This window comes from Protopterus annectens, chromosome 9.part0 (assembly GCF_019279795.1).
Source record: "Protopterus annectens isolate FY-2018-M chromosome 9.part0, PAN1.0, whole genome shotgun sequence".
Taxonomy (NCBI): Eukaryota; Metazoa; Chordata; order Ceratodontiformes; family Protopteridae; genus Protopterus; species Protopterus annectens.
The window spans coordinates 1,141,182,976-1,141,204,674 of NC_056743.1; the positions used below are offsets into that span (position 1 = coordinate 1,141,182,976).

Sequence of the window (21,699 nt, forward strand, 5' to 3'; positions counted from 1 at the left end):
TTGCTTGATTCTCGACTTTCATGGAAAAGTTTTCAAAACATCTGCAAATAATGCCAGGTTGAAGAAAGTAGTGGGCAACAGGAAGCCACTGGGAGAAGAAACTTATCTAGGCTAACCTGGGCTGACAGTTGGTATCTAGGGATCAAGTGCCAACTAGTGCAATATAATACACATGAACAGTAGTAAGCCAGTAGTAGGTCATGAGCAGGAGAGATCAAGCTGCAGAAAACAGTACAGGAACAGAATATTACAACAATTATTTTAATGGCCTACAGGAGGAGTGTGGTAGGACGGCAGCAAAGGCCAATTGCATGCCAGGCTGCATTGCAAAGTGAATGAACTTATGGAACAGGGACCTGATATTACCACTACATAAAATACCTGCATGACCATTGCAGGGAAAAGGAATCCATTTCTGAGATCATACTGTCAAATTGCCACTACACTAATGAAATTAGTACAGAAGTGGGCCAGTAAGAAAAAAGAAGTACTGAGAATGGCATAAAAGATGGATGGACAGGGTTTTAATCGACTGAAGTCTAGGAGGAAAATGAGGTATGATTTGGCCAAAGTAGTAAACAGGACAAGCAAGAAAACTCAAATCATAAGGAAGGAAGTCATGACCTGTATCTGGGGTGGAGTGGAGATGTGAGGCAAATGTAACAATAAAAAGTATTTCTTCCTGGAAATTGTGATGGATGGATAAAATAAAAGGCATGAATGGGTGATATAAAGTGAAACCATAAACAGCCAAAATGCCTGAAGACAAGATATACAGACTAAGTAAATGACATGGAATGAATATGTAACTCTATTTACAAGTTGCAGTAACTGCACAGTCTAGTTTGGCAGTGTGTCCTTCTGCTATCAAGCTTTGTACCTCTCAACATGGCTATAGCTGGCAGATTTTCATATATCATACCATCTTTATAAGTATAGCACCAAGCAATTTACATGCAGAGAATCAGAACCCAAAATTGTGTTAACCTGAAATTTTTGGTTGCAGATTAAAAAAACACAACAATTGCGTGAGCTTGGTCAATGTGACTATTTTTATTAAAGCACAACTATTGGTTTAAGCTCTGATCTGTATGTCTGGGCTCTTTCATTATGCCTGCTACATACCTTCTAGCACAACTATTGGTTTACGCTCTTATCTGTATGTCTGGGCTCTTTCATTATGCCTGCTACATCCCTTCTGAGTACTACACTCTAAGTCCGTCCTCAGCTGGTTGCAGATTAAAAAAAACACAACAGTTGCATGAGCTTGGTCAATGTGACTATTTTTATTAAAGCACAACTATTGGTTTAAGCTCTGATCTGTATGTCTGGGCTCTTTCATTATGCCTGCTACATCACTTCTAGGACAACTATTGGTTTACGCTCTGATCTGTATGTTTGGGCTCTCTCATTATGCCTGCTACATCCCTTCTGAGTACTACACTGCAAGTCCGTCCTCAGCTGAAAATCATAGCTCTAAATGTCATGTCATAAAAAAGGTCCAAATAGTAGAGCACGTTTACTACACAGAACATTATGTGAATGTTTGGTACCCTATCGTCAGCAATAAAGTCAGTTTGTAAACTGATTTTAAAGATATGCTTATAAGGTATAACCACAGGTAATTTAATCATTGTCAGTTTTATCAGTCAACCAACTGTCACAGAAGTGATACATCCTGTCACAATACCAGAAGCCAACCTTTTACAGTGATTTCAGAGAAGATGTAGTGGCAAGTAGCCAGCTCTGTTTTTCTTGAAGTGATTACTTGGATTAATCTGTGCTGCTGATACCTAGTGATCACCGAATGCAGGACAGTTTAGCATCTGTTGTAATGGAATGTATGGGAGTATTGGGACAGGACGGATTATGCATAATGATCTCCTTTCTATCATGTTACCACTGTATATAGAGCCAGTGAGAAATATTGGTGAAGAGCTCAGTCAGGAACCATATTTAAGTCCAGTGTTGAAGAATCTCCATATTTCAGGAGGTGATGAATTGACCATCAGATGTGCAGTGATTTTGTATTCCTGAACAGACAAATCACTTACAAGAATAAAGCTGTACAGATGACTCCTTTTGTATTTGTGTGCACAGGTACATGTCTATATCTATCTATCTGTATAGACAAATGCATAGCTATATACAGGTATCTACACACACACACACACACACACACATATATATATATATATATATATATATATATATATATATATATATATATATATATAGCTATCTATATATCTATCTATATATATATATATATATATATATATATATATATATATGTGTATATATATATATATATATATATATATATATATATATATATATATATATATATATATATATATATATATATATATATATATATATATATATAGATATATAGATATGGTTGTAGATGTTTCAGTCGACTGCTTTTGGTCAACTAAACAGATAAGTCAACAACTGTGCAAGATCGCACAGTTCTCAGGTGTGCAAGATCGCACAGTTCTCAGGGTTTGGGAATAGTCCCTGTCTTTTGTGCAGCCTCAGAATTAGTATATTTAACTTGCTTTTATTATTATTTTCAGTTTTGCATGCATCAAAGTTGTTTCTTAGTGCATTCATACAAGTGGTTCGACATTTATGTTTTCTGTGTATTATGGTGTGAGTTTTGGATTTTGACAAATGCAAATCTTGACTACTACAAGGTACGAGATACCTTTTTTTTGCAGCAAGATCATTTTGTATTAAATAAGCATATAGACCCGCATAGCTCAATAATTCTCCATATGTTTTAGCTGTGTGAAAACATTGCATTATCACACTAATGCTTAATGATCATGCTTCAAATCTCACCCCAAAATGAGTTTCATCACCTGTTTTTTTTTTTTTTTTCCAAGGTTTAAGCTTGGGCCCTTGTGTTTTCTTGAGAGTTATGCTACACCTTTACACTGTTGTATTTAGACTGATACAATGTAAAACAGAGAGAGTAACTCTTCCTGACCATGATGCAGAAATGTTGCCATTTCCTTTTCATGTCTCAAATTCTAGATTGATCTTGGACAGGTTTTCACAGTTGTGTATACAGGTATGAACACTATATCTGAATGCTTCTCCTGCAGCATTGTCTTTAATGTACTACACTCATTTTTTTTATCCAGGTAAATAATGCACTCTTTCTTAAACCCTATTCTATCACAAGTTTGGTCCCAAGTTCAATAGACTGTTTAAGATAGCCAGTCAACCAGCATATTTTTGATACCAGGGTACTCAAATAAAATCTCTGCTGACAAAGGAAGAACATACAAACTCCACACACATACCTCTCAGCTGTCCCTGATTTTCAGGGGCATCCCTGATTTTGACCCAAATTTTAGCTCTGTCCCTCTTAAGCCCTCCTAAAAATGAATGACTTTTGGAGGAAAGAGGGTGAATTACACTTAGTAAATAGTGAAAATAATTAAGGGTTGTAGACTTTTTTAACTTCAAAAGATGTAAATTAATTCTCCTTCTCTTATTCTGCCAGTGTCTCAAGTTAATAGTACTAATTATTTAAAAGTGTCCCTGATTTTCTCTGGATTTGTCCCTGATTCTGTTGACATTTGTCCCTGATTGGTTGAGAGCTATGACACACACAGTAACTGAAAAGACGGCATGTCTGAATTTTATACTGGCTCTAGAATGAGGTCTATCATCAGGATTCAAACTGAAGGTCTTCCAGTCAAGTCAACATCTACAACTAACCCCTCTCTTTACCCATAATTATCTGCCAAGTAGATTCTTTACCAGATCTGTTTTACAGTTTATTATGCTCACAACAGAGCAAAATGGCCCCAGTCTATGTTATACTACAAATCTAAGTTGGCTGAAGCATTTTCTGAGTACCTCAATGGTTTCTATTATTGTCTGTTTGTGATGTGCAACTCAGGTCAGAACAATCTATTTTTTATGTTTTTAGGCACTCTTACTTCTACTGTCTGTTAGGCCTTAACAGCTCTTTAGCTGTGTTTTATGGCCTGCTTTCTATTGCTCTGCTTCTACAATTTTGTTAGCATTTTTTGTTAAAATGATTTACTATAGCAATATCCCATGCTTGGGTGTGGGTAATGATGGATTTACCCACTTTTGGTGTGGTTTGGTCACGAGGGCGAAGCCCAAGTGGCCAAATAAAGACAACCGTGGGTAAATCCAGCATTACCCACACCCAGAAATGGGTTATTGCTATTATACAATGACATTATTTAAGAAAAAAAATTATTACTTTTCTTAAATAATGGCATTGTATAATGCCTCCTTGCTGCCCTTCTGCAGCTGTCTGGTATTCTGCGGCAGTTCTGATGTACTACGCATGTGTATGCTTACACAGTACATCAGAGCTGTGGGTGGAAGCAATGGAGAAAGCAAGATCTCCGTTGCATTTTACAATCTGTCTCACTATGTTAAAGGAGTTTAACATAGCGAGACAGCTTTAAAAAAGCAACGGAGAATGTACGTTGCTTTTTTTAAAGCTGTCTCGGTATGTTAAACCCATTTAACATAGTGAGACAGTTTTGAAAAAAGCAACGGAGAAAGCAAGATCTCCATTGCTTTTTACACACTGTCTCACTATGTTAAAGGAGTTTAACATAACGAGACAGCTTTAAAAAAAGCAACGGAGAATCTCTGTTGCTTTTTTTAAAGCTGTCTCGCTATGTTAAACCCATTTAACATAGTGAGACACCTTTAACAAAAGCAACAGAGATAGAAAGATCTCCGTTACTTTTTTTAAAGCTGTCTCGCTATGTTAAACTCGTTTAACATAGCGAATAGTGTAAAAGCAATAGAGATATTGCGTTCTCCGTTGCTGTAAGAAAAGAGTTATACTAATGGAAAAAGTCCGGGCAACCGGATCTTTTTCCATTACTATAACTCTGATTTACAACGTGCACGCTGACCAATCAGAGTGCACATTTTGGAATATTAATAGGGGGGTCATCGTATAATGTAGTTTTACTGCTGGCTTGCTGAGTCTTCCAGATACCTAACTCAATAACTTCCTCTGCCAGTTATTTTTTGGTGCCTATTTGTATTTCAACTGGTATTTCAACTGTCATTACTGTGTGATTCACTGCTTACTTGGTTACTAGTTACTAAATCTTGCTACTCAGGTCAGTTTGATAGGTTGAAAAATAAAGCTTTTAAATATATGCAAAATGGGGTCATAAAATTCTTCCTCAAGGCAGACACCCATTACATGTTGCCTGTTTTGGGTGGAAACACATTACTTGAGAAATGTGTAATTAGTAAATGATATAACTCACAAAATACAAGGCAGGCAAAACAAATTTATTTTTGAGAAGTTTGCAAGGCAGCTGCATATACAGCTCCAATGAGGCTTTGAGCTTGGGTTCACTATTGGGTTGGTATCATTCATGCTAGGGTGCAAGGACAGAGCATGAGTCTCTCTCAAATCTTTAAAACCTAAACAAAGAGGTAATATAGCAACAGAGAGAGGAAACATAAGAGAAGGGAGAACATATTTGATAGTTCTAAAGATAATTCTCTAGTAACAAAAGCCAGGGTGGAAAGTTCCATCACCTCCATTCTTATAACCCTTAGTAGAGTAGCTAAACTTGCAGTTTTCATTGTTGAAGATTCTTTTCCTAGGCTAACCAGACAAAATCATTTGCCATCCATTTCAGAATGCTATATCAGGAGGATAAAATCCACAGGCCACAATCTTCTAGATCATCAATTAATTTCATGATCATTCTGTCATTATAGTCCTAGACTGTAAGAAAATGTTGAAAAATGTTTTGATACTGCAGCAGAAATGGGTCTCACTTGTATCACTTCTGGTATCAAGGTATTCAGAGGTGCTTCTTTCAATTCTGTGTTGGTTCAGATGAGACCAATCATTACTGATTTCAATATCAAGAGATGTACCAACATCAATTATGGTCTCACTTTCAGGGACACAACATTTATGATCAGAGCTTTCCAAGATAAACATTTCAACAATGTTAATTACTTCATTGCTCTTCCTTTAAGAGTTGGGGCTGTTTGTGGTCCTAGGTTTTATCATCAGTGACAATCATCTCCAACTTTGTTGGCATTATTACTGATCTTGGTTGGTTCGGTCTTTGATCCCTTTGCTTAGAGATGTCGGAGTTCAGTTTGGGCTCAGTGGGATTATTGTGCCCAATGTGTTGGGTAAAGCTGTCACGGCTGAGTTAAATGCTTATTCTTTTGGCATTAGTGTCTGCTTTAATGGACCCTGACCATGAGCAGTCAGGGTCAGTGCACATTTTCACAACTGCTGCTAAGACATTAATTTAAACCCTCATGTTGCAGACTGCAATATGTTTATGTTGACATCAGCTTCAACCAGAAACACTTTCCTGTATGTTCGTTTAGCTTCTCAACCTTGTTTGTAGTAGGACAGTGGATAGGAGAGAAACTTGTGGGATCAACTAGACATATTTGGACTTAGTTGAGCTTCTTCTAATTAGACCCTTCCCCTCTGAGATCAGGCAAGGAAAAGAAGTGCAAAAGGAGTCATATGGACTCCTTTTGAAGTCCCCCCACTGAAGGTACAGATAAGCTGGTGCTGATTCCTTACCATTCTGCCAGGTGACCAAACTTTATGGGAATTTTTGGAAATCAAGAAGCAAAGGAGGGGTCAACTACAGACACACTGATGTCCCTGTCACCAGGCTGAGTAAGGAGAAAGTCACAATCAGTTGCTTATCAGGCACTAGGATCATCCACATTGCACACACACTCAGGTCATTGGACCGCAAGTACCAATATGACTCAGTCATAGTCCATGAGGGAGTAAATGATCTTAGACATACCTCCCTAGACTATATGAAGAGAGACATCAAGGAGCTCTCGGAATATGTGTATCAGGCTGGTATGAGCCTAGCAGTGAGCAGCATTTTACCTCTTTTCAGGATAATGTCACAATACATACAAAAGATGATTGACTTTAATAATTGGCTGAGTTTCTGGTGTCATTCTAAGGGGAGTACAGTATTTGTCAGCATGAAAGGAAATGGACAACAGACCACACTGCTTTGCCAGGGATGGTCTGCACCTCTCCCTTCTAGGCTTTCGAATATTAGCTAAAACATTGATTTCCCCATAGTGCCTTTTTTAGGCAATGCCAAACTGAAAGTTCTTCTGACATAGCAAATCAAAACCAAGAAAACCTAAAGGTATTACTGCTCAATGCTAGGAATCTAAACAAAAAAAATCTCCCTAGAAGCTATCTTCACCCTAGAGAATGCTGACATCTGTGCAGTCACTGAGACATGATTTAAAGCCACAGACAGCACACCAAGGTTATAATGCCTTCCACACACTTACATCAACTACTTCACAGGTAGGGACTAAAGGTGGAGGTGTATCTATTTACATCAAAAATAAATATATTTCAAGGCTCGTCAAACAGGGCAATGCACTTGAGCTGCTCCATGTTTAAATCACCATAGGCAAAATCCAATACCACTTCCTTGTAAGCTATATGTCCCCCTCTATGACCCAGGAAACCCATACCATGTATTTAAACTTATTAGAAACACTAATCATCCAACCCAATACCATATTCATGGGTGACTTTAATTAGCCCACTATTAACTGGGAATCCTATATGACACCAAAAGTACAGGCACAGAGATTACTGAATTTTGTAAACACAAACTCCCTGGACCAGATAGTCAATACACCAACCAGGGGTGCAACTATACTGGATCAGGTCTCCCAGGCCAAGGACAACCAGAAAGCATTCTTTAGCTATGTCCGCAACCTCAAAGGCAATACACAACTGTGTGCAGAGCTCATTGTAAATGCAGCCACCTATAATGAGCCAGAAGATTTAGCAAACCTCATGACTGATAAATTCAGCTCCAACTTTAACCCTCTCTCCCCCTCAACCTTCCCTCAGGAAATATCATCAAATATAACTCTCCCTGCTATCACTAGGGAGCAAGTCCTTAAAGGTCCAAGAACATTTCATCAATGGACCTAGACAATATCCCAGGATGCCTTCTAAACAACATGAAACATGACTTATCAGGGCCTCTGGAATTACTATTTAACTGTAGCCTTCAAACAGTCTTCATGCCTCATGAATGGTGAACAGCAACATTCATTCCTCTGCATAAAGGTGGGCCATCTACAGACCCTGGAAACTAAAGACCGATTAGTCTCACTAGTCTTATATGCAAAGACATGGAAAGAATTATCATGGAAATATAGTAAACCTCCAGACACTGGACCCAACCCAGTTTGGTTTCATCAAGGGCAGATCATGCCTACTCAACTTGGTGGACTTCTTTGAGAAGGTAACCAAATCAATGGATAAGGGAAAATGATTCACACTGCCAAACTTGACTTGGCCAAGGCATTTGACACAATACCCCACTCGGGCATTTTTGACAAACTCAACAGGTCAGGTTCAAACTCGTATGTCATCCACTGGATAGCCAACTGGCTTACAGACAGGATCCAGAAAGTTAAAATTGGGGAGTCCACCTCTAGAAAGAGGCCAGTCACACATGGAGTTCCACACTCCTTTTTGGCATTTACTTGTCTGAAGTCAAGGCCAATGCCAGTGGTCTCTGGCTGACTAAATTTGCAGATGATTGCAAATTAGGAGCTGTCATTGAATCCCACATTGACACAAATGTTCTTCAGGAGGGGCTGACACAAACAAACAACTGGTGTCAGAGCCATGGACTAAAACTAAATGCCAAGAAATGCATAATAGTATCCTTTGGGAAGTCATCCACCCCTGGTGACTATCATACTGACAACACACCCCTTAAAACTGAAGTAGTAGTCAGGAGCTTAGGGACACACATATTAATCTAGCCTTTGTTCATCATGTGTCTACAATAGTGAAGAAATCATTCTATGTTGTGCAACTTATAAATAAAGGCATGGCATCTCAGTCCAAGGAAGTCATTGTTCCACTGTATTCTGCATTCATCAGACCTATCATTGAGTACAATGCCCCTTTGGTATGTACCTAACCAGATATATCCAACAACTGGAATGTCCATAGAGGTTCTTCACTAAAAGAATACAAGGCGGAAGTAATATGTGTTATGCAGATCACCTCAAGGCCCTATCACTGTATTCTGTCTCCTACAGGCTTTTGAGTAGAGATCTATGCCTGCATACAGTGCATTGTCATACCCCACTCTGATGGACCTCCTGTATAGCCACAAAACAAACAACACCAGAATTGCCCATCATTCTAAAGACTTAAACCTTGCCTGTGATATAATAGGACCTGGTAGAGAGACAGGTATGTATTCCAGAGACTATCCTGTGTATGGAACAGGCTCCCCATCCATGTGAAGCAAAGTTCCTGCCTAAGCCAATTCAAGTGCAAATTGGACAATTGGATGGAAAACAGAAAATGAATTCCTGGTTTGGCACCTATGTCTTTAATGGATACAGGTAACATGTAAATGGTTCATCTCCCAGGCCCCAGCTTGTAAATGTTTCATCTCCCAACCCCCTGCTTACACTTATCAAGCATATTAGAACTTGTCAGAGATTTGGGATGTATGGCTAGGCTTAAAAAGGCCCTTGTGGTCGTTAGTCTAGTAAACACCTATGAACCTATAAACTTATAACATCTTCTTTCTTATCAGAAGTGTATGTGTGGGAAGGCCAGACAAGATTCTTTGGCCTCCAAAGGACTGAAATTTCTGAGGTTAGACTGCTATGCCAGAATGCAGCAGCTCCTACTCCACAGACCCTGGCTGTCCACCCCTAGATAAAGAGTCTGGAATGATGGACAGATTTGAGAAGTAGGTTCATGTATCCATGGCCTATAGTCTGAGGTGCAAAAGTACTTTCCTGATATGTTGCACTGCTAGCAAGAACTGCCTGTTGACATTTCCCTGTCAGCTGACCAGTTGCCATTGATATTAAAGACAAATTAATTTTCCTAGGCAGCAGTTGTGTTGTTTGTATACAACTTTACAATGCATTTGTCATAAAATACAGCAGATGATGTAGTGAGGGCAGTATGTGTTGGTAGAACTATCTGCTGCCATGTTTAACTCTGCCATATGGAGTTTGTCTAGGATTCTTATGTGACTTTCTTTAATGCCCCCTTTGATGGAAAAGCTAAAAAAGTTAAAATGGTCAACCAATTATAAGACCAATTATAAGGGAAAAGCTTAACAATATGGAAAAGGGGAGCACAGTATTGGTTTAACATTCTTAAGTCTATGTATTTTCATCACAAGGACATAGATGAAACCATACAAGTTATGGTTTCAATGTGATCAACAGGAACAAGGCAATTGGATAGCTGGGAAGACTACAAATGTTTGTGTAAACTTCCAGAACAGATAGCAACCTAAAGAGCAACCTAAAGGCAAAAATATTAATCGCCTGCAGGGATACTATGGTCCTCCATTTTGGGGTCATCAGTTAAATCATTGAGATCTTGCCTGACTGTCCCACTTTAGAGGCAGTCTAGAGTCATCTGTCCCTCAACTGGACCACATGGCTAGCCAATACATAGGACAAGTGGTGCCAGACAGTAACACTCAAAAGTTATATGAGTCTGTATGATTCTACTATATACCCCCCCACCCATGACCTACTCTTGTTCATTGCCCAATATCCCACATTGTCTAACAGAAAAGTCATTCTAGAAGACTCACTAGACCAGAAATGATGCACAACTGGTTCCCTATTGAAATGTTGGCACTCAACATGCAGAGTGCCAACAGGCCAAAAAAAGACTGAAAACACAGGAGAAGAGTAAATCTTAAAAATCCCTTTCCTCCTTAAAACATCTTTGTGTGTGGAGGGGGGGATGCACCCCACATCCCCTAATGTATATAATATAATATATATATATATATATATATATATATATATATATATATATATATATATATACAATTTCAGAGATTGCCATATCTTTGGGAAAAGGAAATACTCTGTGAAATGGCCTTTTGAACTTAGTATGTGTAAGCCCATTCTTTTGGTCATTCAATCTCCGCATTTTGGGACACACCCTAGCAGTTCCTGACATTTCAAATGGTTACCTGCAGAATCTCTGTGTGACATAATATCTAAGCAGTCTGAATGTGCTTATACTCAGAGACACTGTGGATGGTCACAATGGAGAGCATGCTTCCTTGTTTGTCAGGAAATTGAATGTGTTTGTTCAGCTCTCCTCCCCAAGATGCCTGTCTCTGCTTAGGGATTCTTAAGGATTCCAGGAAGTTTGTATGCTTCTGGACAGGCAAAAGCCATTGCCGCTTTTTCATTTTTTCATTTGCCTCATCACAGCCCCTAGGGTGATTACTAAATGCATGTTCATAACTGCAGTGAATTGAACTGCAAGAGCCTAGGAAATCTGTTCTACATCTTTTTCTATCCATGGGAATCATGTTGAGCACCGTAGAGATTCTGTCTTGTAAGGCACATCTTCCATTAGACAGGTTCCACCTCTACAGTTTGTAGTGTTGCATTTACTTCATTTTCAACCAGTTACTGCATCTCTGTGCCTCAGGACACTAGCACTTACTGTATGATCTATGCGATACTCAACACCAGGTAATGCATGAGGTTTGTACACCAGATATTCAAAGTACAATGGCCTTAGTTTTGTTTTCATTTTAAATAATTTTAAATGAAATATTTTGTTAAAAGAAAATGAGAAACATCAAAACATCCATAACACATTATATCATTTAAGAATAGATATCTATATTGATATTTATATGTGGCTAAGACATTAGCAATCATGTTGAGACAGTAAACATTTCTTATGACTCCCAAGACATATTCAGGTTCCAGTAATAATCTGTCACTAAGGCCCAGCTTACAAGTTTCTGGAGTTTATAATAATGTTCAACTCTTTGAATTCATTTTGAATATTCAATATGTATTTTCCCCATTAGTATCTGAAGTGATGTTTTCCATTATCTTACAATCAGTATTTTGGGCATGTAGGAAAGTATTAATCTCATGATCAGGTCCACCCTCTTCCAGCCAGTACCTTTCTGCTCCACTCCTAATCCTAATGATTCCCAAATTAATGTGGATACTTTGACAAAACTCTTATCCCAAACCTTACTAACCTGCCTGCATTTATCATGAGCTCTCTCATACTCCCAAAACATAAGAATCATACCCACCGGATTCATTCCAGGCATCCAGCTTTTCGAAATAGATGATCTGTTATGTCATCATGTTTTATTTGGGGTTGTATACTATAGGTGCAGAATTCTCATATGTTGATCCCAGATATCTGGCCATTCCTTGCCCCCAAAGCACTCTTTCATACCTCCCACCAAACACTTTATCAGATGGTTCCACTCATCCCCTCTGTATACTCCCAAAGTATCTTCAAATGGTTTACTTCTTCAAATTCTCAAATCCTGGTATATCAAACTACCTCAACCCTTCATTATGCCATTTTTTTCTAAGGGGCTTTCCTACTTCTATCCCTATTAATTCCTAAAATGCTACCAGTAACATATGCATCACCAGGCAAATACAAACTTACCCACTTTTGATCAGAGACATGGTGGTGTTTTTGTAATTGCGGAAATGGCATAAGTCATCTATCTCAGGTCTGCATTCACTTAACTTTCTTATCTTCTCCCAACAGGCAGTGTCTACTCATGTCCATTTTGCCTGTTCTTGTTGAGATACTTTATCGTGAATTTTTGGATGATCTCATTTACAGTGATAAGTAGGTGCGTCCTATGTCATATTCCCAAATTGTTTTATTCCTTCTTTCCAGTCAGCCCTCGCCTCTGCCCAAAAATTCTAATATAAAAACAATGTTACCTTCTTCCCAGAATTGAGACTTCCACTTCTCATGCATTCTTATCCAATATTGAAAGCAACAATCTGGGTTGGGCTATATATTAGAACCAATCCTCCTTTCAATGACAGTGTAAACATTCTGTTCTTAGGAATTCCATTCTATGTATTTATATATATATATATATATATATATATATATATATATATATATGTTAGGTCCCATCCACCTTCAGATAACAGCGTAAACATTCTGCTCTTAGGAATTCTGTATCTATGTATTTCTACATATAGTAGGTCTCATCCTCCTTCAGGTGACAGTGTAAACATTCTGTTCTTAGGAATTCCATATCTATGTATTTCTCCTACAAAGTTTTCTAGCAAGAGTTGTACATTAAAGGGTGGTTGTATTCCACAGGTATGTGTCGAATAACATGAAGAATTTGGGGAAGGAGCAGCAAGTTAACCACATTTATTTTGAGGTCTCAGTTGTCAGATCTCATGTCCTGTCAGGTAAAATTTCCCTGTCATGCAAGATTCATTTATGGTGATGGCCCCATACTCCGAACCTTTCTTTGGGTAGCCTCTTTCCCTTATAACCACTGTCACTGTCACTACAGATGTCTGTGCTCTGGTATATGGGGGGTTTATTACTTTTGTTTCTTCTGTCCCTTTGTCTGATCCTGAATCTATGCAACAGCATATCTCAAACCCTAAGCATCACTAGAAATGTATCTGATATACCTGGAATAACTGGTAACACTATGTAAGATCAAGATGGAATCACTAAAAAGTTGCTGCAGCAATCATAGCTCAGTGAAAACAGATCACAACCTTTGCTCCAATGGCACACACTGAAAGAAGTGTTTTGTGCATTTCCTGCAGTTATATATATTAACTATAATGCCACACAGCACTAAGGAATAGAGAACCTCCCTAAAACAATACGCGACAGTCTTGAGCAGTTAGTTGTTTTAATCCAGTATGATCGAGCAAAGTTAAGACCGGTTATCAGAGAAAAATGAGACAACCTCAACATTTATATCTCTTTGTACAAGTACTCCACACACAACTGTTTTTTTACTTAGGCTTCTGACTTCACAATGTACTTCAGTCCGATCATAGGTTCATAGGTTCATAGGTAGGTACTAGGCTATTGGCCCTAGGGCCTATATAAGCCTAGCCAAATGGTAACCTGGCTTTTGCCACCCAAGAATATTATTTTATTATCTTTTAGAACTGCTGCTACTTCTATTCTTTTTTCCTCCTATCTTTTTAATAGGATTGTTATTTTAAGACATTTTGCAATCGGTGTCCACACTGATGCATTTTACAGTTTATAGCTTTTGTGGTAGCCACTTACTAGCACAAAAATGTTATAAACTGTAAGAGAGTTTGTGACTATGTTGTTCTGTAACATGCATTTAGCACTATTTCTACTTGTGTTTCATGATTTGGTTGTAGTTACTTAACCCGGAATATACCAGAAATTAGATGTTGTTCCTGAGCTCAAAGCTAAATTCCAATTGTTTCCTTTTTCTATGAATAATGTGCACTGTGATAAGCCACTGTCTTCCCTTCACAATCAGTTAATTCATAGTATAAGTACAAAATATGACTCCTTTCTAGTTTTACAGCCTGGAGTACCTGCATAGCCAAACCAGTGGTGTATATGCTCCCGATGGTGCCATCTGTAGTCTGTGCATCCAAGATTTGCTTCACGAGAGAAGCCATTGAAGCCTGAATTGCACTATTCTTCCTGTCTTTGTCTACACAGTGGAGACCAAGTACAGCAACTGCAGCAGCATCTGGAGCAAGAGGGTACAAGAAAGATGCATTTATAGCAAAGCAGTAACTCTAATATTGTATAACATGGAAGCACAGCAAGAGTGGCAATCTTAATCCTCATAACTACACCAGCAACTGGCACCAGACTAGAGGCATCATGGGATACAGTACTTCTTACAGTAGTTAATTCTTATAGTGGAAATGCTAGTATACATATTCACAGTATATACAGGTATATAGAAGCTATGCATTTCTTATCATTGCATTTCCCCCAGGAGAGAGAAGCGTCTATCTGAAATGATGACATATGCATAGGCACACAACTGCTGCAACCGCTTTTCATATTCAGCACTTTTGAATGCTAATGGCTGTTCAAGTGCTGTAAACTGTTATGCCATGCTGAGTATTATTTATGAAATAGCAGCAATAAAGGTAGGCATCACTTTTAGCAAAAATACTTTTTACGTATAGAAAAATCAAAAGCAGTCAGATATCTGTCCATATTAACTGATTACAATCTCAATACCTGGTCAAAGTTTTGACTTCTCATCCACTGCGAGACATAAGAATGAAACTGGAAAACCATGACAGGAAGATGGTTAGATGAGCAATTATAATAAACATCATTTTGCCTGGAGTCATATTACTGAACAATCTGGACAGCGTAAGGAACAATCACGTTATGTTTGGCAGCGCCCAAACTGTCAACATATTATGGATTAGGAATTTCCATGTTTGTCTTGGATATTGCTTTTGATAACATTTTCAAGGAAAGGAGAACAGTATGATTAGCTGAGGACCTGCCTATCCTTGGCTGAAATACCTGGAGTTTACTCTTATAGATTCTGCATTCCATTTAAGGCTCATCTAGAATTGCCTCCAATTTCATCTGTCTATTGGTATCTTCTTGGGTTCATCACACTATAACACTAGTTGCATGCCACATTCTCTCCTCCTCCTTTAAGTGCACTGAATGGCCTAAGGATAGGCAATGACTGGTTGGAATCACTTTAATTATTGAATGTCTTGCAAGAAACTTCAACTCTTTGGACATTTTGCATTACTGACTCACACAGAATAGTTTATGGCTTAAGTGTGGATTCCCACATTGTCATACTAGGCTACATTTTTCTTCCAAGATTTAGCTGAAATGGGGTCACTCCTGTGCCACTGTGTAGAGCAGCTCAATATGTCATGTGTCACACTGTTTCAAGACTTTTTTTTTTTTTTGCTGTTTGGATTACTTTCTTGGTGACTCAGTTAGACTGGGGATAATGAGATCTTGAGGTAGTATGTGCAAAACCATAGTAAGTATGAGTAAACCAATAGTCGTCATACAATAGATGTTTCATCTCTCCCTATTCAGTTGACATAAACTACATACCTTTGCCAGTAACCAATTCAATGAACATCTCATATCTTGTAAATATGATATTGGAATTAGCTATTTGTTGGCTAGCTGCAACTGGCATACCTCTCAACTGCTTAGTACAAGAAATCTAGACAGAGCCAAATTAAAGGGGGATAGAAGTTCAAAATGAGAAACAAATTTTAAATATTGCACTTATAAACTTAGAATAACAGATTTTGAGTTAGCCTGCATCTTTTGAAGGATATGAAGTTTGAAACTCAAATGTATGTCATTATTTAATGACTTTGATCCTCAGTGATTTGCCAGAAAACCACAAACTGTATGAGGAATAGATCAAAACTTTGAGTCAAAAGTCTGAACCTTCTGTGAAAATCTGGACAGTTTAGAGGTGTGGCAGTCTCTACAAATACTATTTCTATTCCATGAGAATAGCAATCTATTACTGCTAAGTAGTTTTTGCCCTCAAACTTACACTCACACCACTTAGCAACTATTTTTTGCCAATGACCTTTCCGTAAAGGGATCAGACTTAATGGGTCTTTTCTCTGTGATGGTTTTTGAATAATACAAAACTAACACTTTGACCCCAATTGTGAAATATTTGTTTTAATGAAATGCACTCATGCTTTTACAGTTGTTCTTTGGTGGTTTAATATTTGCAGAATAGATAGTTGGGACATAGTCTTGGACATATCTCATAATAGTCTGTAACTTGTAACTTTTGGTCACTTGTTTTCACTATTCTAGTCTGATTGTAGTTATTAGTCTCATTATCATTATGTTGTCCACACAGGTAGCCACATCTTTAACCTCTGACTTCCTTTGGCCACAATATAAGATCTCTGTTCAACTGTTTTCCAAGCAGAAGGATTGTTCTGGCATTAGATTCTCTCAGTTTTATGAGCAGTCTTTGATATCTGTGTAGTCTGTATCGAGATCACAGGAATTGATCAGTGGAATTAATGGCTTGTGATCAGTCAGTATAAGAAAATAACAGATTCTCAAGGTACTATCTAAGGCAAAGAACAGTATGTCCATAGGACTGAATAACATACTAGGGTGCCCACTGGTCAGCATGAAACATGACATGTCTGATCCCCAACAGATGCTATTCAATACTAACCTCAAAATGGGCTTCATGTCGGATAAATAGAGAATAGCAACAGTCATTCCCTTGCATAAATTAAAGGGATTCAATGAACCCAGGTGATTATAGAGCTCCAAGCCTCACAAGTCTCATCTGTAAGGCTATGGAGAGGATTGTTATAGAATTAATAAATAAGGCTATAGGTAAGCTACAAGCTCTCAACTCAACCCAAATTCATCATGGGCAGGCCCTATCTACTTAACCATGGACGAGACCAAATAGTATACACCACATATCTAGACTTTGCAAAGGAGTTAAAACACCATGCCACATTCAGGCATCTCCCAGGTAAGAGTTAAATTGTATATAACTCATTGGATAGCAAACTGGATGTAAAGAAGGATAACTCTACCACCTTCAAGAGACCTAGTAGGGTACTTAGGGTTCTGTCCTTGCACCACCTCTCATTGGCAGTTACTTCTTGGAGGTTAAAGCTATTGTTAAGGGTTTGTATTTAATGAAGTCTACAGATGACTGCAAACTCAGAGCCATCACAAACTCCCAGGAGGACATTAAGAAATACAAGTGTGCTTGTTCCAAACAAATAGCTGGTGTCAAAAGCATGGACTAAAATTAAAGACCAAGAAATGTGTAATCATATCCTTTGGCAAACACGTAACTACCACATTGACAATATACCACTGAAAACTAATCCTTTAGTTAGGGATCTGGTAACATAAGTCAATACTGGGAGGTTGGCATAGCGGTTAAGGTGTTTACCTCACAAACAAGAAGTCCAAAGTTTGATTCTTGCAAAGGAAAATTAGCTAGGCTTAAAATAGCCCAAAAGAGCAGCTAGCCTATGAACTGTCCTTTGATCACAATGTACCAACTGTTGTAAGGAAGTCTTTTTTCATCACACAGCTTATACCCAAAGGTATGGTATCAGGGTCCAAGGATGTAATCATTCCGCTCTATTTAGTACTAATCAGACCCCTGTTTTTAATGTCCCTTTCGGTATGTACCTGTCAAACCAATTGTCACAACTGGAATGACCCCAATGCTTTATCACTAAGATATCAAAGGCCTAAAGCATAAAAACTATACAGAAAGCTGTGTTCTTCTTGGTATCATACAAACTACTGATAATAACCTTCTGCTTTCCATTATGAGCCTCAACAAACCCCGTTACCTTAGATATATTCCATTTTCACAAGTCCAATGGCACTGACTCAAGCAATCTCAATCTCTTACAAAATTAATAGAACACATTGGAGTGTTAGGTATGTGTCACAGAGTATACTGACCATCTTCCATGACACATAAAGTACTTTTCTTACTCTATACAAACATACTTTGGGAAATGGATGGGTAACCGCACATTCACCCCCTGATTTAGCACCACGTCTCTCATGAATAGGGAAAACATTTTAAATGCCCCAACATATCCTCTAGGTTATTTGTATGCACACTATAAGGGATAATAACTACTATGGGAATGTAAGGTTAGGCTTCTTAAGACCCTCATAGATCAATAGTCTAGTAATTGCCTATGAACTTCCAAACCTATGCAAGAGTACAGATGATATAAATCAAAGAAAAAGAAAGAAAGGGGAAGAAATGTTATAACACCAGAGTAACTATAATGCTGTATGAAATACATGCCATGTGTTAATTGCAAGATAATGTATTACTACATTCTGTAAAATTAAAACTGAATGCACTAAACACAAGGGGTTGATTTTCATTAAGTTCTTTCCCCTAAAATGGAATGACTCACAAAATGTTGTTTTCCAAACATTGAATAGCATTGCAACAACCTCTAAATGGAAGATCGTGAAAACATACATGCATCTGCATATTTGGATATAATAAAGAACAGTTGGAATATGTTGCCCAAGAAATTGGAGAAACAATTGTCTTCTCCACTGGAAGATGCATGTGCAGCTGTTTTTCAAGGTTGCAGACAGGACAGAATACCATAAATTAGGTACTAGAGACATTTTTCCTGTGCAAACACTGAAGGACCCTTTTTGTTGTGCATGTAAAATTTATCTTGAACACCACTGTTTAAATCTTTAAGACATCAGTTACATAGCTATCTAATATTTCATCCATTATACTTCACAGGTATGTCAATCTTATTTTGTCTCTGACACATTTAACTGAATGTGAAGATTCCAAACTACATTTCCTGGCTTTGCTCACTTCTAATAACTTAAAACATACTTTATATGCACATGAGATATCTAAGCCTTTTAGCAAGTATAATCTGTTCTAATTCCATGAAGCTTTAACCTTTGACTACTCAGAAACTGGTAGACTTTCACAAAGTATAGGTCTGCCACATTTAATAAATCTTTACTTTATGCACAGCAAACAATTCTCTATGATTCCAGGTTAAGCACTAAAGTCTGAAAGAAATGGCAGAACCTGTTTTCCTAGTCTGATGAAGGCTACAATCTTTAATGGTCTTAATGTACAACATATCAGTTTATATTGGCATTCATCTTGTATTCGCAATTGGGAAGGAGGGTGTTATGCTTTACTAATAGGATAAATTGCTGGTTTAATGCATAGAAGAGTTTAAAGACCATGTGGAGACCTCCCAATCTGCATGTTTAAAATGTCTGTTGGTGACTTAGTTCCAACTCTGCACTGAATGTTGACATGTTAGAATAATGTTTAGACTGTGTTAGTCCAGTCATAACTAGCTTATTATGTATTTGAAACTTAAATGCCAAGAAATTCAGTTTGAGAGCAAAACTTGAGAGATGCATCTTGGCATCTATGTTGAGAACATATAATGATTATAATCACTGACAACCCATAATAATCCTTTGTAGTACATGGAGCTTTATCTGTAATATGCACTATATCATCATCCTTATCATGATCATTAATCCACCTTTTTTTTCTATTTTTTTCTATATAGGGTGAATGTGCTGTATCAACTTTCGCCACCTCTCTTGATTCAGTGCCACTATCCCATCTTCTTTGACAGTTATGTCAGACTGTCATTGGTTCTCTCTCATGCATTTTGTGAAGTCAGAAAGGACCTCCTCCATGTACTACCAGTTACAAAAAAGAGTGCACTGTGTCTTACCAGCTTTGAAAGCCTTTGAAATTCAGTAAAACATAAACCCTCAGGCAGAAGCAATTGTCTTTTTGAAGAACAAATGGCTTTAAAAGCTGCTTGACACTTTCTTCTGCCACACTTTTTGTTACTGTGTGGCAGTGTATGTAACAGATTTTAAAGCACTTTTCATTTCTGTTATTGTTTGTCTGCAGCCTTCCCAGTCTGTTGTTAGACCATAGCATGACATCTGAGCTTAACAGTGTTTAGGGGTGCTTAAAGAACCTATTTAAAGTGGCAAAACAAAGTTTTATTTTTACCTAAAAAAGTATTCACATGCATCCTTGTGCATGTGAGCACTTTTTATGTAAAAATAACATTTTGTTTTAAGACACTTTTTTTAGTAAATTAACATTTAAAAATCTTATGACCATGGGAGTATAAATTAGTCATGCTGTATTTACGGCATTAACATTAATATGATAGAAGGAAATGTGTACGTCACACCAGATCAGACCCAATAGCTGTTGCTCTAGTAGGCCCAGTGGTTGCTATATATCTTGTTAATACCAATAGCTTTCTTGATAAGGATGGGAAGGCTTTTGATAGATTTGGGAAAAAAGGTGTACTGTTCTACATCACTTATTTTGAATTCTCACATGTCAAGCTCATACATTAAAATTTATGCTTGCTTCTTTTCTGAAGAAAAGACTTCTTTGTGTAACTGAATTGCTTCTGTATCTCAAGTGGACATCCACTGTTTAAAATGCACTCATGATTCTGCTGATGTCACTTTTAGGATGCTGCCACTGGCAGAGAATGTTAAAACAATAATAGCGAATTATGCTTTAGACAGAGATTTGTTTTTTGGATTGTCTGCTGCAGATGTCTTCAACAGTCTGATGTGAAAGGTAAGCTGATTCAAAGAATCTCACACATTTTTCAGCTTTCCTTCTCCAAACCTACCAAAATGTTTAAAAAAATAAACAAACAAAGGCAGTTTTTGGTATGCAAATGTTTAAAACTCAATGGCAGAGATAGTCCAAAAAGAAAGGGAGAATCCCCCAGAACAAAGGACAGTCTAATAAGTCTGAATGTCTACCTACAATACTCCCTCCCTTTTCCCAACATGGAAAATGCTAAATCCTTCAAAAAATTATGAACCTCCATTTTTCTCTTTGGGGACAGATTGTTTTAGACAGATGGGCTTTGGGGGTAACCCATCAAGGTTATAGATAGCAGTGGGAGTCTCTCCCTCCTTTTTGAAGCCACACTCCTCTTTTCCCTCCTGTCCTTCAGCATCTGCTGTCCTGTAAGGTGATAGAAGCAGGTGCTCTTCCTTGACTAGGAGAAGAGTTTTATTCACAAATGTTTCTAGTTCCAATGAATGAGGATTAATGGAAACCACTTCTGGGTGTTTCCTTTCTAAACTTAGTTGTTCTAATTTCCAAGTTCAAAATGTTATCCTTAACTTGTTACCCGTCTTTCTCCATTTGAGTTTTCTGATAACATTGGAATTAAAGGATGCATGTCATCATATTCCTATATATCCAGATTTCAGATGTTTCTTAAGGTCTGTGTCTCGCA

The 21,699-nt window shown here is 37.8% G+C and overlaps 1 protein-coding gene across 1 annotated transcript in view; it reads right to left on the reverse strand.

Moving 5' to 3' along the window:
* The window catches only part of LOC122811875 (transcobalamin-1-like), a 257,780-nt gene that overhangs the window by 89,007 nt on the left and 147,074 nt on the right, over positions 1 to 21,699 (reverse strand). Inside the window, exon 5 of the mRNA XM_044084010.1 lies at positions 14,437 to 14,597. Coding sequence (XP_043939945.1) covers positions 14,437 to 14,597 — 161 coding nt within the window. The remainder of the gene's footprint in view (positions 1 to 14,436; positions 14,598 to 21,699) is intronic.